Here is a 19,910-nt window from a genome sequence, read left to right as displayed (position 1 = left end):
ACTATATTGACTACAAAAATCTTAATCATTGCCAGCGTTGCCAGAACCAGCTTCTTATTACCAAACTGAACATTTCGCTCCTTAAAATTTCCGATTTATCAAAATTTGAGTATTATATATTTGAACTTTTTAATTTCAAAGTTCATTCAATTGTAACCGAAACAAAAAAAACTGGTGCTCTACAGTAAGTGAGAAAATTATTGCAATCAATAAAATTATATACCGTCCCGTTTCTGCCTGAACCATGTATTTAGACAGCAAATTTTGTTCAGTTCTTAAAATAAATATACATTTTTCTCAAAATTAAAAATATAAATTGAACAAAGGGAAATTAAGTTATGTTTAAGACATATTGATTGAGTTTCTACACTTAAGCCTTTGTATCTATTCTATCGGTAAGTTTTAGAGCAAACAGAAAAAAAATCTTCTTAAAAAATATACTAACGAGGTTCAAGCTGTAACGGGACGATACATAACAACAGCTTTGATTTTACATGACATGATTTTTACAATTTAAGTAGTTGTTTAAGTGGGCTTTTTTGGTCAATTTGTTTTGTTTATGTAAATAAAAAATTAAAATATGAATTTTTGTCTCGACGTTTCGCTGGAGTTTCTCAACATCTTCAGGGGCGCTTTATTATTACGTCTACATACATATACATATAAAATAACAACATTTTTATATTTTTTTTAATCAAAATTTAATTAAATATTTTTAAATAAATTAACATTCATTTTTACACCTTAGTCAAAGATCTCAATAATTTAAAGAATGTTTTCTTGTAAGGACTATGGCCGAAAATGAATGTTATTCTTCAGCTTTTGAGTGGGTTTACTCCAGGCCACCTGAAAATTCAGAACTTAAGTCTGCGTTGAACCCACAATTGACGTTTACTCTTGCTAAAAATGTAAAATTGTACTATTGTCTTTCTCCATAAATGAAATTATGCGCATAACATAATTGTTACAAAAAAAGCAGAAAACTAATAACAAATGCTCAGTTGAATATCATTTCATTATTAGCAGTTATTTAAAAATGCTCATTTGACTATAATGTTTGGATTCTATGATATGGAAGGAAGTTGACTTTAGAATCTACATATTCTCTAAAACTATCTACACATTATATTTCAATCTTGACACTGTCATTATGCAGAAATCTACATTTTCTGATATAAATCTCAAATATATAATATTCAGAAGTATTGGTTTCCTACATCCAACAAAATATTTCAATATTTTAGCATAAAACAAAGAAGCAGACTTGTAACACAGTAACCTTTCCAACATAAAAATTAACATAGTATCTGAACTAAAGCTCCAGCACCGAAAGAAAACTAAACAATTCAAAATAAAAAGATACATTCAACTTTATGCAACAAAAAACAAAACATTAACAACCAGTACTGTCTTAAGACACTGATCCTATGGAGTTGATTTTTTTTTCTTTTTTCAAAAAGTGACAACGACAGACTAAAGTTATATGTATTTTGTTTACATGAATTAAAACAAAAAATATTTAAAATAAATAAACTTACCGAAATAATTATCATTAGCTATTTGGGCGATCCAGGACAGGGTTTGATTGGTTTTGAGAGGAGTATAATTGAGGAACATATATTATTTTGTTTTGAGGGAATTTGTTTTGTTAAAAGGTTTGTTTTTAAATTAATAGAACAAAAAAAAATAATGATTTATGAAATAAATGAGTGATTTTATTAGGTTTATTTGGATGGAATAATTTTATATGCAAGCTTCAAAATTGTATTTGAGATATTTACAAGTAATATAAACAATTTCAAAAAAACTCAGACGATGACACCTACCTGAAGAAGCGTATTCCCCAGGATGCACCCAGCTGCCTGTTGTTTGTTTTATTATTATTATTTTTTTTATATTTTATTGTAACAAAAATTACAATGAAAAGGGAAAACAAAATAAAAATCATTGTTAGATGCTGGTTTAAATTAAATGATAAATTAACATAAATCAAGAAATATATAATAAATATTTATATTGAACGTGCAACTCTGTTAATTGAGTTAAGCGTTACAATAAACAAAAAATAATGTGCAACAATAACCAACGAATATTGAGGAACACAGACGAACTCACCTGTAACTTCATGCTCTTCGCTCTCTTCATTATCCTGAAATGATAACTCTTGGTAGAGTGTGTTTGCAGAGCGTTGTTCCTTTTTGGTTGTAGTTCGACCAACTAATTAAGTGTTTTTTTTTTTTTTGTATTTAATATAAAATTTAAATAAATTGTTATTAACAAAACGGAATAAAAGTATAATTTTTTTTGAAAATATTAATTAGTTGGAAGAGTTTTGTTTTTTTTTTTAGGAGAAAGAATAAAAGATAAATCCCAAAAGTTAGTTAAGTTATTTAAAAAAGAATTAATATAAGTTCGTAAGTTTTTACCATTAGATGGAATATTTGGCACAATTGGACATTCATCACTTTGAGGCGATGTGGCTTGATTGATGTGATGAAGGGTGTCTGTTTCGGCGGAACGTTCCATAGTATGAATGCTTTCCAATTCATTTTGAAGTGATGGTGGGCCAGAATCATCGGAATTACTTCCAACACTGCAGATTGTTTCCGTATCCAACATTGTTGAATTCTCCAATGAAGCAAAACCGTATGATACGGGTCCAGAGGATCTATATTAATACAAAATTGATTTATAGTTTTCTTTTTTTATAAATTTTTTTTTTAATTTAAAATTATTATTCTACTGCTGTATGATTACTCTGTTAATGATTGTTCAGTTAAATGTTTTAGATAAATCAACAGATTTTTGAATAAGCAGATTAGCACAGTGCACTGTTTTATATTGGAAGATTATCTGCAGAGACAGAATGATGTATTTTTAATATTAGATGTAATTGGGAGTTCAGCGAATTTCAGCAGTTGCAATAGCAAGAGTAAGAAGGCAGGTAGTGCAGACGTTCTACTAGCCGTCGTACTTAAAAAATTTTCAGAAGTGAAAACTCTGAACCAAAGACTCTATTTTTCAAAAGATTTTCAATTGTTTGATTATGCTGATGATATGAACATGTATGGAACAACAAAGTGGGCTGTCAGTGGAGATTTTGGTAGTATTGAAAATAAGTCCAAGAATAAGTAAGGGCCTTGGTGCCAATGAGACGAACGCCACGTCAATAGAACTTTGAATTAAATTTAGTAAATATGTAGCTTAACATATGTATACCTATCCAGTCGGGTAAAGAAAAATATCCCAATAAATGGATAAGATTAAAATCTTGTTTTTAATATGATAAAGTTCTCCTTAAGAAGGTAGCAAACGCAGTCGTCGAAACGTCGGAAAATTCCAATGTTTACTTAATTGTTTCATTGCCACAACGATTGTGACCAAAAAGCCAAAAGAAAACATGATTTTAATCTTATCCACTTACATATTTGAATTAAAATTCCAAGTTGGTCAAAAAATCATATATAAGGAAAAATATCCGTGATTAAGGGAAAAATTAACATTATCTAACTATTGTGCATTTGAGCACAATTTCTTGCGTCTTCGAAAGAGCCTTTAGCATTTTACAGAATTTTTGACAACTACAAGTATGTGATTATTACACAGAAGGTGGCCAGTGACATACAAGCCGAAAGTAAAAAGGTGTTCAGTTTAAACCACTGAATTTCGAAACTATTGGAAATAATTAAATGAGATTTCTGGGTTTTGTTGGAGAAAAAAACTAGAAAACCCGTGTCTGCCATTCAAAAATGAAGTATTTGGAAACACAACAAGTGAGAATGCATGCTACATTTAATCAAAGCAGATAGACGTGCAGCGGATAGTTTTAAACACTTAACAAAAACAACCACCAAATCTACCAGCGAAGGGTTTTACCTGCGACGATTTTCAAAAGTTTTATTACCCTGTGGTAATAAAACCCGAAATCATTAGCAGAGTTAAGCTACCTAAGCCAACCCTTAATTAATGTGCGCATGAAAGTTTTTCTTAAAATATCGTGCGAGGATTAAACTAAGTGGTGCCATATAATAATTAAAGTAAAAACAATTAGCAGCAATTAAAAATGGGTGAGCCTTTTAATCTTGAAAGTGCGTTTATTGCCCTGGAAGAACTAATTAAGAGGATCATCAACGACCTGGGTCCTGAACACGGATCGCGAATCAATAAAACCCTAGGAAGTTTTATCACAAGGGATGATCAATTGCAGAAGAACAAAGAAGACAAAGCCGAAGATGAAATGGAAACCGAAAGTGAAGAAAGCTCATCGACACACGCCAACGATGAGGTGCAAACCAGCCAAGATGAACCAGCCAGCGAAGAAGAGGATACTTGTGATTCTGCTTCCAGTTCGGAAATTGATGGTGAATCTCCCCAGCCAGGGCAGAAGAGGCCTAGGAAATCCGGAAAAGGAGCAACTGCAGCCAAAAAACTAATAATCACGGATTTCTACAAGCCATCAACAGCAACAGCCCAGCATTCTCCGAATAAGCAGCCAACATCAGCCAGTCCAAACAAGCCGCCAACAGCACAACAGTCACAAGCTGCAACACAGCCACCAACAGCTAAACAACCAGCAACAGCAAGTACAACTGCCGCCCAGCCAACGCCTCCAATCACCACCACCAAGACAACAGGAATGCCACCAATCTTCTGTTTTTCCGCTAACATTGCGGAAATCAGCAGATTCTGCAAAAATAAAAACATCAAGGTGACATTTAAAAACCGGAGCACAAAGACAACCATCATTTCAACTGGGAACCGCCAATCTTTTGAGGACATTAAAAACTTCCTAAAGGCGAGGAAGATCCAATTTAATACCTTTACACCCCGAGAAGATAGGAAGAACCTACTAATGCTGAAAGGACTTCACTTCACACTCGCAGCCATTGAAATAGAAGATGAACTTAGGATCGAGGGTCTCCCAGTCATCAAAGTCACTGAATTCAAGTCCAAAAAGGCACAGGGCAAAGAATTCAACAACTTCGTCGTAGAACTAAGTAAGAGCTGTGACATCGCCGAGGTCTACTCAAAGACATTGATAATGAACCACCGGGTTCATTGGGAGCGTCTTAGGACCAACGACATCGTGCAATGCCGAAACTGCCAACGTTTTGGTCACGTTGCCACAAACTGCGGCCGCCAATATGTTTGCGTTAAGTGCAAAGAAGACCATGAACCAGGACAATGTAGAAGGAAGGAAAACACCGGATCGGATGTATGGTGTGCCAACTGTAAGAAGGAAGGACATCCAGCTAGCTTCAAAGGATGCCCGACACTGAAAGCTAAGCTTACCGAAAGGAATAAGGTGCTGGCGCAGAAAAAGTCTCACCAGGAGTTTGCTGCTAAGTCAGCATGTACCATTACCCGGCCAGCAGTGAGCTATGCAGCAATGGCCCTAAAAGCACAACCACCAAAGGCAGCAACACCCAAGCCAATAGCACCAATGAAGAACCAAACACAACAACGGCAAACCAGGACTCCAGCAAAGAGCATCCCAGTTAAGACAGGGCCAACTAAGCCGACCAAACCAGCATCTACATCAGCACCACCACCGATGAATCTCAACAACGAAGTTGAGCGCCTCTTCGGAAGTGACCTCTTGTCAGTGATGCCCGGAAAGCCCGGAGTGCCGTTCCGTCTAACTATGGGCTTCTGAGTGATAAAGATAAGTCCGCGGCCTTAGCCACCTTCATCTACACACTATGTCATTAAAGAAGCTCCGCATACTGACGTACAATGTCAATTCATTGTACAGCCTGGAGAAGAGGACATCATTCAACTTGTTCTTGAAGAACAACAGCCCAGACATCGCCCTCATCAGCGAGACCAACGTGACACGGAAAAATAACATTGACATCGTTGGATTTAACACCTTCCGACAGGACAAAGCCGAGAACCGAAGAGGGACTGCAATTTTTGTAAAGAAAAATATAAGCACCAGTGAAACCATCATCAAAGGACTCTCGACCAGTGAAGCTACTGCCGTAATCTTAAACCTAGGAAGAGATGAGACACTCACCATAATAAGCGTGTACTTCAAATGCAATTCCACGGCCAAAAACATCCAGAGCGACTTACAGACCCTCAACGGCACACTCTCGAGAAGCACTTATGGACTCATCGGCGGTGATTTCAATGCTAGACATCACCTTTGGATGGATACAACAATCAACACCGAAGGGAAGGCAATATCCGACTGGTTGGATTTCAACAGTGCCCAACACTCGTTAGTTGTAATTTCTCAACCGAAACCAACCTACCCAAGAACACCTTCAACATTGGACTTCTTCTTAGTAACATCAAATTTTGTGCATATTCATCCTGATTTCTGCAACTTTATCTGTTCAACAGTATCCAGCGACTCGGACCATAAAGCAGTTCAGCTCAGTATTAAGCTTCATCAGCCCATCAACTTAGTGACACAACCAGCGGAACACTTCATCAACTATAGGAGATTGGATATAGACAGGCTGCAGAGAGAGGTTGAACAATCCATCACTTTCCCACCACACAACAGAAATCTCCAGAATGTTGAAATTGATGCTGCTATTGATTCTCTGGAAACGGCAATCACAAGTGCACTGGACAATCAAAAACAGCCGAAGACATCAAAGGACCGCTACCAACATCTTCCAGTACACGTGCAAAATTTATACGTACACAGACAGCGGTTAAGAAAACGCCTCCAAAGGATCCACAAGCGGGACTTAAACACATCAAATGCCAACTACCGGACAGTGTGGAGTGAGCTGCAGTGCACCAACATCATGCTCCGTAACGCCATTCAACACTTCAACAACACACAGTTCCAGAAGAGACTGCAGTCAATAAAGCCCGGACCTGATGCCTTCAAGAATATCAACCGAATTGTTGGACAGAAGTCACCAATGCCGGAAGTTATTAACACCAACAATGGAGAAGCAACAACATCTCAGGAAAAAGCAGAAGCATTTGCAGCCCACTTCGAAGGTAACTTCACACCGAACCCTTCCGCAGACCCAGTCTTCTTACAGGAAATGGAAGCATCCATCCGAAGGACCTTAGTACCTAACATTGATGTAGCAACATTCAGCAACACCAATCCCGCAAGTGATCCAGTTGACAGCCCAAACCTGAGCACCCCAGAAGAGATTGCCGAAATAATAAGCCTATCCAAACCTAAGAAATCAGCCGGACCGGATGGCATTTCCAACTTCGTCATTAAGAGGCTCCCGCAGACAATATTAATCTTCCTAACCATTATCCTCAACAACTGCATCAACAACAGCTACTTCCCGCAGAAATGGAAAACTGCAAGAATCGTGGCAATTCCTAAGAAAGGTGCGAGGAACATTATATCTAATTACAGGCCAATTTCTCTTCTCAACAACCTAAGTAAGCTCTTGGAAGAGCTGACACTGAGGAAGCTCAAGAAGTTTTGCAGCGATTTCAACATTATCCCAGACATGCAGTTCGGCTTTCGGGAGAAGCACTCCACACTGCATCCGCTCATGAAGTTCCACCAAGACATCACCTCAGCTTTGAACAACCATCAAGTTACCGTCGCATGCTTTCTGGATGTCGAGAAAGCATTTGACAGCGTATGGATAGAAGCCCTTATCCATAAACTTCATTTACTAGGCTTCCCTGTAGCACTAATAAAAATCATTTTTTCTTTTCTTTCTTCTAGGAACTTCTTCGTACAAGTGGAGGATAGAAAATCAGCAAAGAAGTGCATTAGAGCTGGAGTTGCCCAAGGATCAAAACTTGGTCCCTTCCTCTATAGTATCCTGACGTCAGACCAGCCGCTTGCAAGTGAGTGCGAGAACCTGCTTTACGCTGACGATTCGCTCACATACTACAAGTCCGTCTCGCCAACGATAGCTGCCAGGAAAGTTGAAGCTCACATTCGAAAACTGTATGAGTTCTACAGTAAATGGGGTATCCGGATCAACTCATCCAAATCGGAATTACTGTGCTTTAGACGAACAGGAGGACGAAGCATTCGGTCAGCTGCAAACTGTAGGAGCATCACACTTACACTACCTGATGGTACTAAATTGGCAGCCAAACGCAACGCGAAGTATTTAGGGATCAACTTTAACGAGCTCCTGAGGTTCAACCTTCACTCTAGGTCTGTCCTGAAAAAAGCCAACTACGCCTTCCATCGCCTTCACCCCCTGATGAAGAGAAGAAACGGATTAAGCCAACCAACGAAACTCCTGATCTACAAGCAGCTTCTACGACCTGTCATCGCCTATAGCTTTCCGGTATGGTATACCATTTCCAAGACAGCCATGAAGGAACTTCAAATTTTTGAGAGGAAAATCCTGAGGATCTGCACCGGACTTTACTTCGATCGACAGCGACAAAAATACTACAGCAACGAGCGACTTTACGAGGAAGCAAACATCATGACGTTGGAAAAGTATCTGCTGCAATCTGCAAAGAAACTTGTCGGAAGCATCGCCAACCACCCCAATCAGCTGATGAGAAGCATGAGAACCCAACAACGACATCCGGAACCCAGATACCTTAGTGCTTTGGATATTCTGGATGAACACATAATCCCAACCGACAACGAGGAAGTAGTTTACTTTTACGCCGATACGCAATCGGCCTACTACCGCGGCTAAATGCCATACCACCCAACCCACCATTATCAATACCACAACTGGACAACCGGGACGGAACACCCCGAGGATAACCTAGTCAGCAGACTTGTAAAATTAAGCCTATTCATGTACTATATTTATATATATTTTATCTTTTATCCATTGTATAAGGTTAGGCCCCATATGTGCCAACAAATTTTATATCAATCAATGTATCTTATTAGAAATAAGTTAAGCTTAAGTCAATTGTATATAGTATGTTCAATAAAACAAAATTGAAAAATTGAATTGCTACATTTAATAAATTTAATAAAAATGCAAAATTACCTAACAATTGGATTAAGCCTTGCTCTACTGACTTCTTGCCTATCGGAAGCTGAGCTCATCTGTGAATGAGTTGATCCCATCAACATTTTTGTACGTTCCATGTAATCTACATGTGTTTTGAAAAGCTCCGTATAACGTTCATGTAATTTATTGTATTCCTAAAAAAAAAGCAAAGTATTTCTTTAGATTCTTATTTTTATCCAAATTATATATAAATAACTTACTTTTTTAAGATCAGCTTCTCGTTCTTCCAATCGACTAGAATGTTCCAAACTATTCTTGTGCTTCAACTCTAACATTCTTACAATACTTTCTAATGACTCTAATCTACTTGCTAATTCTTTATTTTCTGCTTCTGCCAAATCTTCGGCTTCCAAGAGCTGAAAGGATAAAAATGTTCAATCACATAAAATTCCACACATCTATAAATAAAATATATATAACATACCTTTTGCTCTGATTGTTTTCGTGCACTCTTCTCCCTTTCATATTGTGTGACTAGCTGTTCATTATCTTCTCGAAGTAATTCCACCTCGACATCTTGCTCCTGATTAATTCTGTACGATGCATCTAAGCACTCTAAGACATTTACCAAAAGTGGCATTAAATTCTTTACGACATCCTCGTCGTAACGATTGATCATACGCTCGAATTCCTGATAGATACTACTGGCTAATTGTTGTACCTATGTTTTTTTTTTATATATTTTGTTCCAGTCAAAGTTGTTGGTCAGACAGATAAATATAGAGAAATAGAAGAAGAAAAAAAATTGACAATGTACAAAATGTATTTTTGTGGTCTTCCTTCGTTTTCTTATCATGACATGAGTGGGTTGTTTATTTCTCAAATGGGAATTTATGTTGTATAAGGAAAATATGGGTTAAGTTAGCAAAGGGATGGGATGAAAATGTAAGGTTCCTCTATATTGAATGAATGTTATTTGTGTCGATGATGAACTAATGGCTGATGTGGGTAGACGATGAACTCATTTAATACACTTCCGTGTGTACATCTTGGTTGTAAGGTATGAGAGCAAAAGAGTGTTAATAGAGGTTAAATATGTTAGCGTTTGCTTGATGGAAGAGGACGATATCATACAAAAGTTAAAAAACCATGTCTACATAAGATAAAATACAAAGTTTTTCAATTTTTTTTTTACATTTCATTGAAATTAGATCAAGCCTTTTGAAGAGATTATTATAAAAAAAAAATGATAACAATTTATGTATGTTAGTGGTTAGTCTTATAAAATATAAACATAACGTGAATGAGAAATATGTATTATGTAATTTTGTATAGGAAAAATCCACTTTTATTAATGAATACTTTTACGGTTTGTTTACCTTTCATAAGCAAATTGAACGAACATGTGTGTATTCCCAAGTGTTCTAGGACTATGTTAAAAAAATATGAACATTTACAAATCTTGGATGTGGTTATCCCAAATATCTTATAACCTCAATATTCATAGCTCAAAAAAGTGCATTATGTTTAGTTTCATAAAATAATGAAAGAATATGTATTAATTCTCAACTGATAAATTAAGGTTTTATTTAAGTAAAGAAGCAAAAACAACGGGTTTTAGGCTTTGCTCTCAGATCTGTATAACAAATTGAAAACTTCGCAAGTATTTTTTCAGAACATTCGGAACTAATTCATAAATATTATCATACAGATGAAACACTAAGCACAGTAGTTAATTAATGTAATAGGTTTCCACTATTAGTAGAGGGTTTCATCCAAATTCAGAATTTATGATTTTGAATGAAATTTCTTTTATTTTTATGTAATTGAAAGGAGTTGATAAGAAATCAAAAATGTTTATCACCAATGTGATAGGTCGTTTATAGCGATCAATTAAACGGATCAGCAACGATAATAATAACGGAATTTGAGTTTTGAATCGATTTGAAACTTAAAAAGCATCGAAAGAATATGATTTGCAAAACTTATTATTCTTTGTTTACTTTCCTGGGCCCCTATTCCGATTCTATGATAAATTAATCATAAAATAGATCTTATCACAACCAGAATAGCCCCCTGCTCCCCTATTGCGATTCTATGATAAACAGAAATGATAAACTTATCACAATTAAATTTAAATTGTGAAAAGTTTTTTCATTGAGCTTATCACAGAATCAGATGACTCTGGAATCTGGATTTTTTTGCCAAAAGATATTCTTCAATTAAAAATTCGAGGGATACATATAAAATCTCGAGAAAAAGAATTATTCTGGAGATTTCCGATTTGGAGCGCTAAATAGAAATTTTCAGAATCCATATTGTGTTGATTCCGTGTTTAATATGAAAAAAGATTTTATTACATTTGCAGTAAGCATATATTTTAAGAAAATTTACAGAAACCTGTGTTTTTATAATAACTCAAAAATGTAACAGGCTTGACATAATTTTGTAATTGTATGAAAAAAGTATTTAAACAATTTCAAACACTTAAGTACTAAATAAATAAATAATAAATTAGGGTCAGAATCTAAGTAGACATCATAATAATTGACTCGAGTTTTTAAGCAATTTTGGACAAAAAGCGCCTCCAGCGGCAAAACAGTTGAATCTAACATCTAAGAAATAATGCTTGCTTTTATGACTTTTTTCCATTTTTTTTACCCAAAAACTAGTTTTGTGAAATTTTAAAATTGAGGTATTTATGTATGTAAAAAATATACTAATACGAAATAATTAATGAAAAAAGAGCCGAATTCATAGTCGTTACTCAAGTTAAGATTTTTCTCAACTTAAGCATTTACTTGAGTGGATCGCTCTATTCTTGCTGCGAATAATGACATTACTTCAGGGAATGCTTAAGTTGAGAAAAATCTCAACTTGAGTAACGACTATTATTTCGGCTCTTAATTTCTTAAACTTTGATTTTCATTGTTTTCCTATTAATGGTGAACCTGGGTGTGATTACCCATAGCTTAATATTTAATTACAAATTAATATTTAAAAAGGTTTTTTTTGTTTCCAAATAATTATTTCTGTTTTTACAAAGATTAAAAATAAAAATGTACATAAATATCATAAAAACAAAACAATAGGCAATTTATTTTGGTTTTATATTTTATTTACAATATTTGAACGTATGAATATGATACAAGTGGAACAACCTTGAAAATGTATACAACTTTTGCCATGCATTCAAGTGCGTTCATAGAGGGACACATAGAAGTGTTGAAAGTAAACAACACTTCCAACAAGAGTTCCCATTCGCAATCTTTCACCATAACATCTCACAATATGTATAGTGCTAATTGCAAATTAAAAGTAAAAAAAAAAAATAAAATTCACCCTACCCCATCTTTGCATCTCGCTGTATCTATCTCACATAAAACAAACAATAAAGAAAATTGTTTTATAATCATTTCGTTTTTATTTATTTTTGTTTTGTAACAAAACCAAGTGAGTAAGAGTAGGTAGTAGATGACAGAGTGAAAATAAAAAAAAAAAAAATCAGGAGCAAGAAATTGTTGCCCTAAGAATCAAGGTCAATGTTAATGTGTGTCAAGTTTAATGAAAGATGATAAGTTTTTTATTTTCTTTACAGTAGTGATAATGAAAATATTGAAATGTTATAATCATTTTATTATATATTAAAAAAGTAACTGTTTTAATTGCAAGACAAACGAAAACAATATTAGAAGAATTAAGAAATTGTATGAACAGAAACACACACAAGACAGAACAAACCAATTTACAAGGCAGAAGACATTCAAACGTATTTTATGATAATTTTTTTTTTTACAAAACTTAAATTTAATTTAAGATTTTAACAAACACAAACACTGAGACGAATGAGACATTTAAATTAAAACACTCACGATGCTCACAACCTGTTCATTCTGAAATAAAAAAATAAAAAAACAAAACAAAATTAAAAAAGGAAAATTTAGAAAAAATAATAAAATAAAGAAAATTAAAAGATTTTGTTAGGAAAAAATTTAAAAGGTTTTTTAAAAGAAAATTTAAAAGGTTTTTTTAGGAAAATAAAAATAAAAAATAGGAATATGGAAGTACAAAAATAAAACTTTTATGGATTTTTAAATTACATTAAATATGTTAAAAAGAAACACAGGTCAAGGTCGCAAGAAAGAACTTGCTTTTATTTTCAAGTTGTCTAGGATACAAAATTTGATTTCTTTAACTAAGGGGCAATAAGAAAAAATGATTGGCTAATAGAATCAACAGAAATAAAATGTATGTATTTATATCGAAGGAAAGCTTATCTATATAAAATCATATTTCATATTATGACGACAAGAACCAAAATCAACGCATTTAATATACGAATGCACCTGATGCGTTTGTGTCTACAAGAAGATGCTTTATAATTTGTCTTCTTTATTTTTAATGTGTCCTTTTTCATCCTATAGTTCTTCCAAATGGTTTGCAAAGTAAAAACATGTAAGATTTCGTTTTTTTTTCAACTCTGAATTAAATTCAGTTGTTTTCATGTTGCATCGGATGCTTCAATACGGACCTAAAAGGATAGGGCAATTTATCCTGGAACACGGTTTTTGGCCCCGACCAAAAGGGCTCTTTGAATTTGTTTTTTTAGAAAAAAACGGTTCCTGACGTATACCATTCCAAAAATGTCGCTACAATTTTGATACAAAAATAAGTAGTATGCATCTTGAAACAAGGCTATTTATTGCTGATGAAAGTTTTTACTGGCTTCCAAAAATTTGTTTTTTTTTTTTCAGTTTTGTTACCTTATAATTTTGGACTGAGTGAATAAATTTTGATAATTTTGTTTGTATTGGGAAGCTAGTACAGTGTGGTTCCATTTAAATTTCATTCCGTTGGCTATAGAAACTATGAGAAAAACCATTAAACAAAGTTTTGATCCATGGAAGTCGGTTTCGTTATTTTGATAAAAATGATTACCTACACTGTGTTACAAAATAAAAATCATGTTAATTACTTTGGAAGTGACCTAGCAGAGGTTGTAGGTGTTACTGAGTACATCATATTTCGACACTTGAAATTTTTCATAGACCCTCAACATTTTTCAATGTTTATACATTTCAACGATTTTTTACTCAGTAAATTTTCGGTCAATTTCAGATTTCTTTACATTTCTAAACAGAGGAGTACTTGTTTTTTTCACCTCAGCACCAAAGTGGGTGTAAATTTTAAGGACTGAATCTCAAAATACAACATTATTTCACCGTTGTATTTTTACAGAGTAAAAAATCGTTGAAATGTGAAAACATTTCATTTTGACGGAATATGAAATTTTGAGGGAATGTGAAAAATTTCAAGTGTCGAAATATGATGTACTCAGTAATACATGATTTTTATTTTGTAATAAAGTGTTTTTTTTTTTTGAAAAATCATTATTAACGATGACATTAACAACTTTTGGTTTTCTGCCAAACGACAAGCCAATATTAAGCTCTATTAATAGTAACTTGGAAACGAAGATCAATATTTTAAAAAAATGATGAATTTTCTAACAGACGGCAACAAGGAAGTCATTTAGGAAGACATTAAACAAATCGAAGAAATACAGCGTAGATTCCTCTGTTTTACCTTAAGAGAACTCTCGTGGGTTGAGAATTTCAACTTGTCCCCGTATAAAGAACGGTTGCGACTCATTTACTTACAACCCCTTAGAAAAACGTCGCCCCTCTAATCTCGTGTTTTTCTTTTCTGCAAAAAACTATAATTTAAGTGCCGATATGACTATCAACCATAGTTGCAGAATTTTCTTGCACCAAAAAGAATCATGCTTGGTAAAATGCTCAAGAAACATAAGTGTGCATGATATCCATCTATACACCTAAACTTGTATTAAAATTATTTCTTTGAACCCAAAACTATACCATTATGAGTTATTAGAAGAATAAGACTTTGAATACAAAAAGAGTTAAAAATGTGTCCAATTTTCTTGTTACTCAACAAGAAGTTTAATTGCTTTTGCACACTTCTCAAGTCTCTACCACAAAGCAAAATTATTTTCTTTATCAAATCTAACTAATTATAACAAGTACTTTAATGTATGTTAACCAAACAGGTTTACATCTAAAAATATTCCTGTTTTGTATTATAATAATAACCGTAATTATATTTTAGCGTTCAGTAGATTAATGGGTCAGACAAAATTATTACCAACTTCACAAGATCCATAGGTGAACGTTTGTTTTGTTTTTTTTTTTTTTTCTAATTGCCTTCACTTTTTGTTGTTGTATTGTATTACATAAAATAATGTGATTTAATGACGGCACTGAGCTAGTCTAATGTCGTTTTCTTTCACTCTATTAAGGAGTACTCTAAATTTGTACTCCTTTTTCTGGAGTGAAAGAACATAATGAGAGTAATTTTTTTTTTATGTAATTGTGTGTGTGACAAGGCAAAAATGGATAATTTCCTTGAAGAAAATAGTAATAACAGGCCTAGGGAAAACATTTTATGAATTGAAAAGAAAAATTAATATTAATAACATATGAAACATAATACACGAAGACGGAAGGCGCAGAAATCACCTTCCAATTTCCTTTTGATTTTCGTTTCGGTGGTTCACGCGCTTCTACACGTATTATTTTTTTTGAAGACGCAAATTTGACAGTTATTTTCTTTGGTTTTATTTTGTTCTTGTTTTCGTATGACGACTTCTACAGGAAGACGTAGACGCACGAGATGCACATAAGAACAAGAGAGAGAGAAAAATCGATTTCTCCTTTGCTCTTATGTGCATCTTGTGCGTCTACGTCTTCGTGTAGAAACAGACTATGTATTTTAATTACAAAAAAAAAAAAACACCAAAATATACAAAAAAAACAACTATGTATTTTAATTACAAAAAAAAAAAACACCAAAATATACAAAAAAAAACAACTCGCAAATAATACACAACCAACGAAGCAGATTCCGCAACCGACGAAATAAAGCAGAACAGCAAAAAAAAAAGAACAAGATCAAAGAGAAACGTCAAAAAGAGTCACAAATTTTTTTACCGGAGACTCACGGTAGAAAATCTTCCTTCCCTTTTTTTCGAACTTTATTTCCTTTGCTCTTATGTGCGTCTCGCGCTTTGCGTCTTCGTGTAGAAGCGGACTTAGTTTTACTTTTGGTATATTTTTCATTATGCTTCTGATCGTTTTTTTTCAGCCTAATTGACACACACCCTTAGTTTGATTTTATAATTGTAAAATAAAAATATCCCATCAACGCAGAAAAAAAAGGGAATTTTCGGTTATATGGCACAGGATTTTTTTTTATTGATGAAGAACACTGGCGGAAATTTTTTTTTATTCGGTTTTCAATTTCATTTTGGAAAAAGTGAAGAATTAACGCAAAAATGGAAGAAATATATCTGGCGGAATATAATACAGTAGAAAATATATTCATAATGGTTGTTTTTTGTTAATAACAAAAGAGTTTGAAAGAAAAACTTTTTGCATTTTCAATTTTCAAACAAAATTTTAAAATGTCAAACTTCAAATTCATAAGTGTGTGTGCAAGTGCGTGTGCAAATCGGTGTAAATCTGACTAAAAATGTGGAGTAAATCCGGGGTACTCCGTAGTACTAAAATTACTCCGGAGTAATTTTTTTTTTACACTTTTGTGGCGTCAAAGAACACAAAACCTTCAAAAGTGCAAAAATAAGTACTAAAAGGGTACTCTCATTGGAGTGAAAGAAAACGACATAAGCCACATAATACAAAAGCCCTTTTAATTCGATGCAACATAGTCTTTATTGCACCAACATTAAAATTTCATTTTCATTAATTTATCACAAAACTTCATCTTGATAATTAAGATTTATGAGTTTGAAGAGCAGCAATAAGCTAGAAAAAGAGGTTTGCGGATTTAAAATTACTTTCACTTCCTAATTGAGTGAGACTAAAATGAGCAGCAGGTCAAAATTCACCTCACTATATTTCCTTCCTACTTTATTTCAATGCTTTGCTTTATTTTAATTTTTGTTTATATTTTGTAAGATAAATGAGACTAGACATGGTGATAATGAGATGACATCATTGACTGACTATTTTATTGAATGAGTTTATTTTTGAAAATGAAGGTCAAATTTAATTCATTTTTTTTTGTTTTGCCCCGTAACAGGTTCGCTTTTACGCTCGAGTAGTTTATTTACATTTTATGTAAATTAAAAAAAATTCACAAAACCACGAGGTGAATAAAATAAATTTGTATTTTTCGTTAAAAAAAAGGTAAATATTTATTAAACAAAATAAGTTAAAATAAGGAAACAGTTTATTGAGTAAAAAGGTTCACAAAAAAGAAATAAGAACAAAAGGAATTAAAAAAAACGATTAAGTAATACTATGCCTACATTTTTAATCGTTTAAAAAAAAAAATTATGAAACCATAACCTTGTTGCAGTTGCAAATTATAGTACAATGTAAAAATTTGGCATGAATGTTTAGTTTATAAGTAAAATCTATAATGAAAAGAGTTCTTGGCAAATTTCATACCAATGGTAACATTGGTAAAATGCACATTTTTGCATCTTTAATCGGAATGGACGTGCCTAAGCTAAATTTTAACAAATTTCAATTTTATAACCCCCATTTTTTACTTGCGATATACATAGGTACTATAGGTACGGTGCCCATATTTCTGGAAGCGAAACCCGGGACAGTGGATCGTTTCGAAAATATTGATTTTTCAAAAAAAAAAAAATAAATTTTTTTAAATGAGTTTTCATAATTTTTCTTTATTTTGATATCAAGATTTCCCAAATGATTTTATGGGAGCGTTTTTGTTGAAATCATTTAAGTCGTTTACGAAATCAGAGATCAAAAAAATGGTTTAATAATAATGTCTGTTAATAACTTCTAAAAAAATATTTTTTTTAATCAGAATCGGGACAGCTGTTTTTTAACATTTTAATTTTATTTTAAATGATTTTGAAAATGTATGATCTTTAACACAGCTTTTGACATGTCCTTAAAAGTTTTGAAACTTAAATGGGTTCTTTACTCTTCCATGTGTTGTTCTTTATTCGAAAACATTTTACCTGGTGTAGCAACCTGACAAACAGAAGCTGGAACTAAATAATTGACGAACATTTAAATAAGACTAGCCTAGTCTAGAGGCGAAACGAAAATTTTCATACAAAACCAGCACAAAATTTTGCTTTTCGTTGCACAATACGCAGCTTAGGTAACGAAATTCTTACCTTAGAAAAATTTTTAAATTCCAGCCACTGTTTTCTTGTTTTCCGTACAAAGTATTTAAAATATTGAATACAAAAGAATTTGAATTGAATACAGAGAATGTCCAAATACGGGACAATCACGGGACAAATTACAAAATACGGGACACTTATACGTCCCGGGTTTCTTAAATAAAAACCCGGGACAAGCTGTAGAAATACGGGACAGTCCCGGGTAAACCGGGACGGATGGTCACCGTAACTATAGGGCAGGTTTAGGATTCGGAAAAAAATCGAACTCGAGATAACAATTTTACTTGACATTACGATGATGGAGAATGCCAAAAAAGTGGGTCCGGCAATTCTATCTGCCTGTCTGTCTGTCTGTGATTTTCTTCAAACTTGGTAATTAACAGTTTTGGGTGATTACCAAGAGGACAAATTGAAATTTTTTTAGGACCAAAAGTAACGGTACCTGTCATATAACGGAAATAGAAAAGTTATTTTTTTTTCAAAAACGGCTCTAACGATTTTGATTAAAATAGAAAAAAAAAAAGAAAACCGGCATAACTCAAAAATCCTTTTTTTAGTTATTAATGCCGGTATACTGCAAACAATACATTCTTCATTTTTGTAAACTCAGTATAAATTTAAAGGATTAGCATCCTATCACACAGCTGATTCTTTTTCTTCATTTTATGAAAATAGTACCTATGGAAAATTGACAAATCTGCTTTTCTGAAGAAAAGATTTTTGAGTTATGCCGGTTTTCTTTAACAGCGGCGACATGTTGGTCACAACATTCACAAAATTAAGCGCGGGACTCCATGAGGGAAAGTCATTGTATGACCAGGTCTTAAACTATGATGATCAATGCTGAGTACCGTTTGCCCATTATTGGGTGCACATTTTCAATTGCTTTAAAAATTTCCAGAAAGCTTTTGAAATCGGGTCTTATTCCTCATAAAATGCTTACCCACTTTACACAAGCAAATTTTTACCTGATGTATTTAATTTGTTTAGAACTTTGTAGATATATGTAGTTCTTAAAAAATGAATTTATCAATAAATAATGACCCCACCAAATGCTTTTTTGCTGTGTGGAGACCAATTTTTGTGTAACCACGCAGCAAGATGAACAAATTGAGAGTGACGAAGAAATACCAAACTTTTCATCATCTTTTCTAACAAAAAGTTTTTATTGAAATTTTTGGGACTGTTATTTTTTCCAAAATTAGTATTTTTCGTCCAAATCATAAAAGTTTCCGAAGTTTTTCCAATATAATTCGACAAATATTTAAAAAAAATTTTAAAACCAATTTTTAAATTTCAAAAACTTTACCTAACTATTAAAGAATGTAGAGCCAAGCAATAAAAAAATGAGTGAAACTTCCTTAATGCATATAAATTACAAGAAAATAGGGAATAAATTATAAAGCCCATCCAAAAAATTCGATGGGCTAAATGTATTGACATTTTAAAATGGTGAACAGCTTTAGTCTCTCACGTAATTTCAAATATTTGCAAAGAACAATTATTCCCAGAGGTATATATACTACATCAACTGTTTAAAGAACGGCATGACATTTTTCATATCCCCTCATTTTCACTCTTAATTTTTAAATTATTGTAAAAAGCTCCCTTCGCGGCAAATTCACCACTGGGAAACAAAATTAATTATTTTAAATACTTAACACTTCAATGAACTGCAAATCCAAAACTCCTGTAATCCTACAATAGAACTTTTATTTTCATTTCATTGATTTGTAAAAGAAACACTCTATTTTCAGTTATTTTATCAAGTTCAGTTAAAAAACGAATTTGTCAATTGAATATTTAAATACAATGTA

At 33.2% G+C, this 19,910-nt stretch overlaps 1 protein-coding gene across 9 annotated transcripts in view; it reads right to left on the bottom strand.

Moving 5' to 3' along the window:
• LOC129912571 (JNK-interacting protein 3) overlaps positions 1–19,910 on the bottom strand; it is a 42,284-nt gene that overhangs the window by 9,504 nt on the left and 12,870 nt on the right. For 3 of the 9 annotated variants that reach the window (XR_008771856.1, XM_055990878.1, XM_055990874.1), the window contains exons 2-9: positions 12,758–12,778; positions 9,370–9,606; positions 9,146–9,301; positions 8,922–9,079; positions 2,427–2,668; positions 2,116–2,217; positions 1,827–1,862; positions 1,539–1,556 (exon numbers count right to left, since the gene is read on the bottom strand). Coding sequence is in view for 6 of the 9 variants with exons in the window: in XM_055990878.1 (XP_055846853.1) it covers positions 1,539–1,556; positions 1,827–1,862; positions 2,116–2,217; positions 2,427–2,668; positions 8,922–9,079; positions 9,146–9,301; positions 9,370–9,606; positions 12,758–12,778 (970 nt within the window). In the remaining 3 variants the exon portion in view is untranslated. The remainder of the gene's footprint in view (positions 1–1,538; positions 1,557–1,826; positions 1,863–2,115; positions 2,218–2,426; positions 2,669–8,921; positions 9,080–9,145; positions 9,302–9,369; positions 9,607–12,757; positions 12,779–19,910) is intronic. The other 6 variants (XR_008771857.1, XM_055990876.1, XR_008771858.1 and 3 more) reach the window with 4 other exon arrangements.

Source organism: Episyrphus balteatus, chromosome 2 (assembly GCF_945859705.1).
Source record: "Episyrphus balteatus chromosome 2, idEpiBalt1.1, whole genome shotgun sequence".
Taxonomy (NCBI): Eukaryota; Metazoa; Arthropoda; class Insecta; order Diptera; family Syrphidae; genus Episyrphus; species Episyrphus balteatus.
The sequence above is the reverse complement of the archived record's forward strand: the minus strand, read 5'-3'. Positions and strand labels throughout refer to the sequence as shown.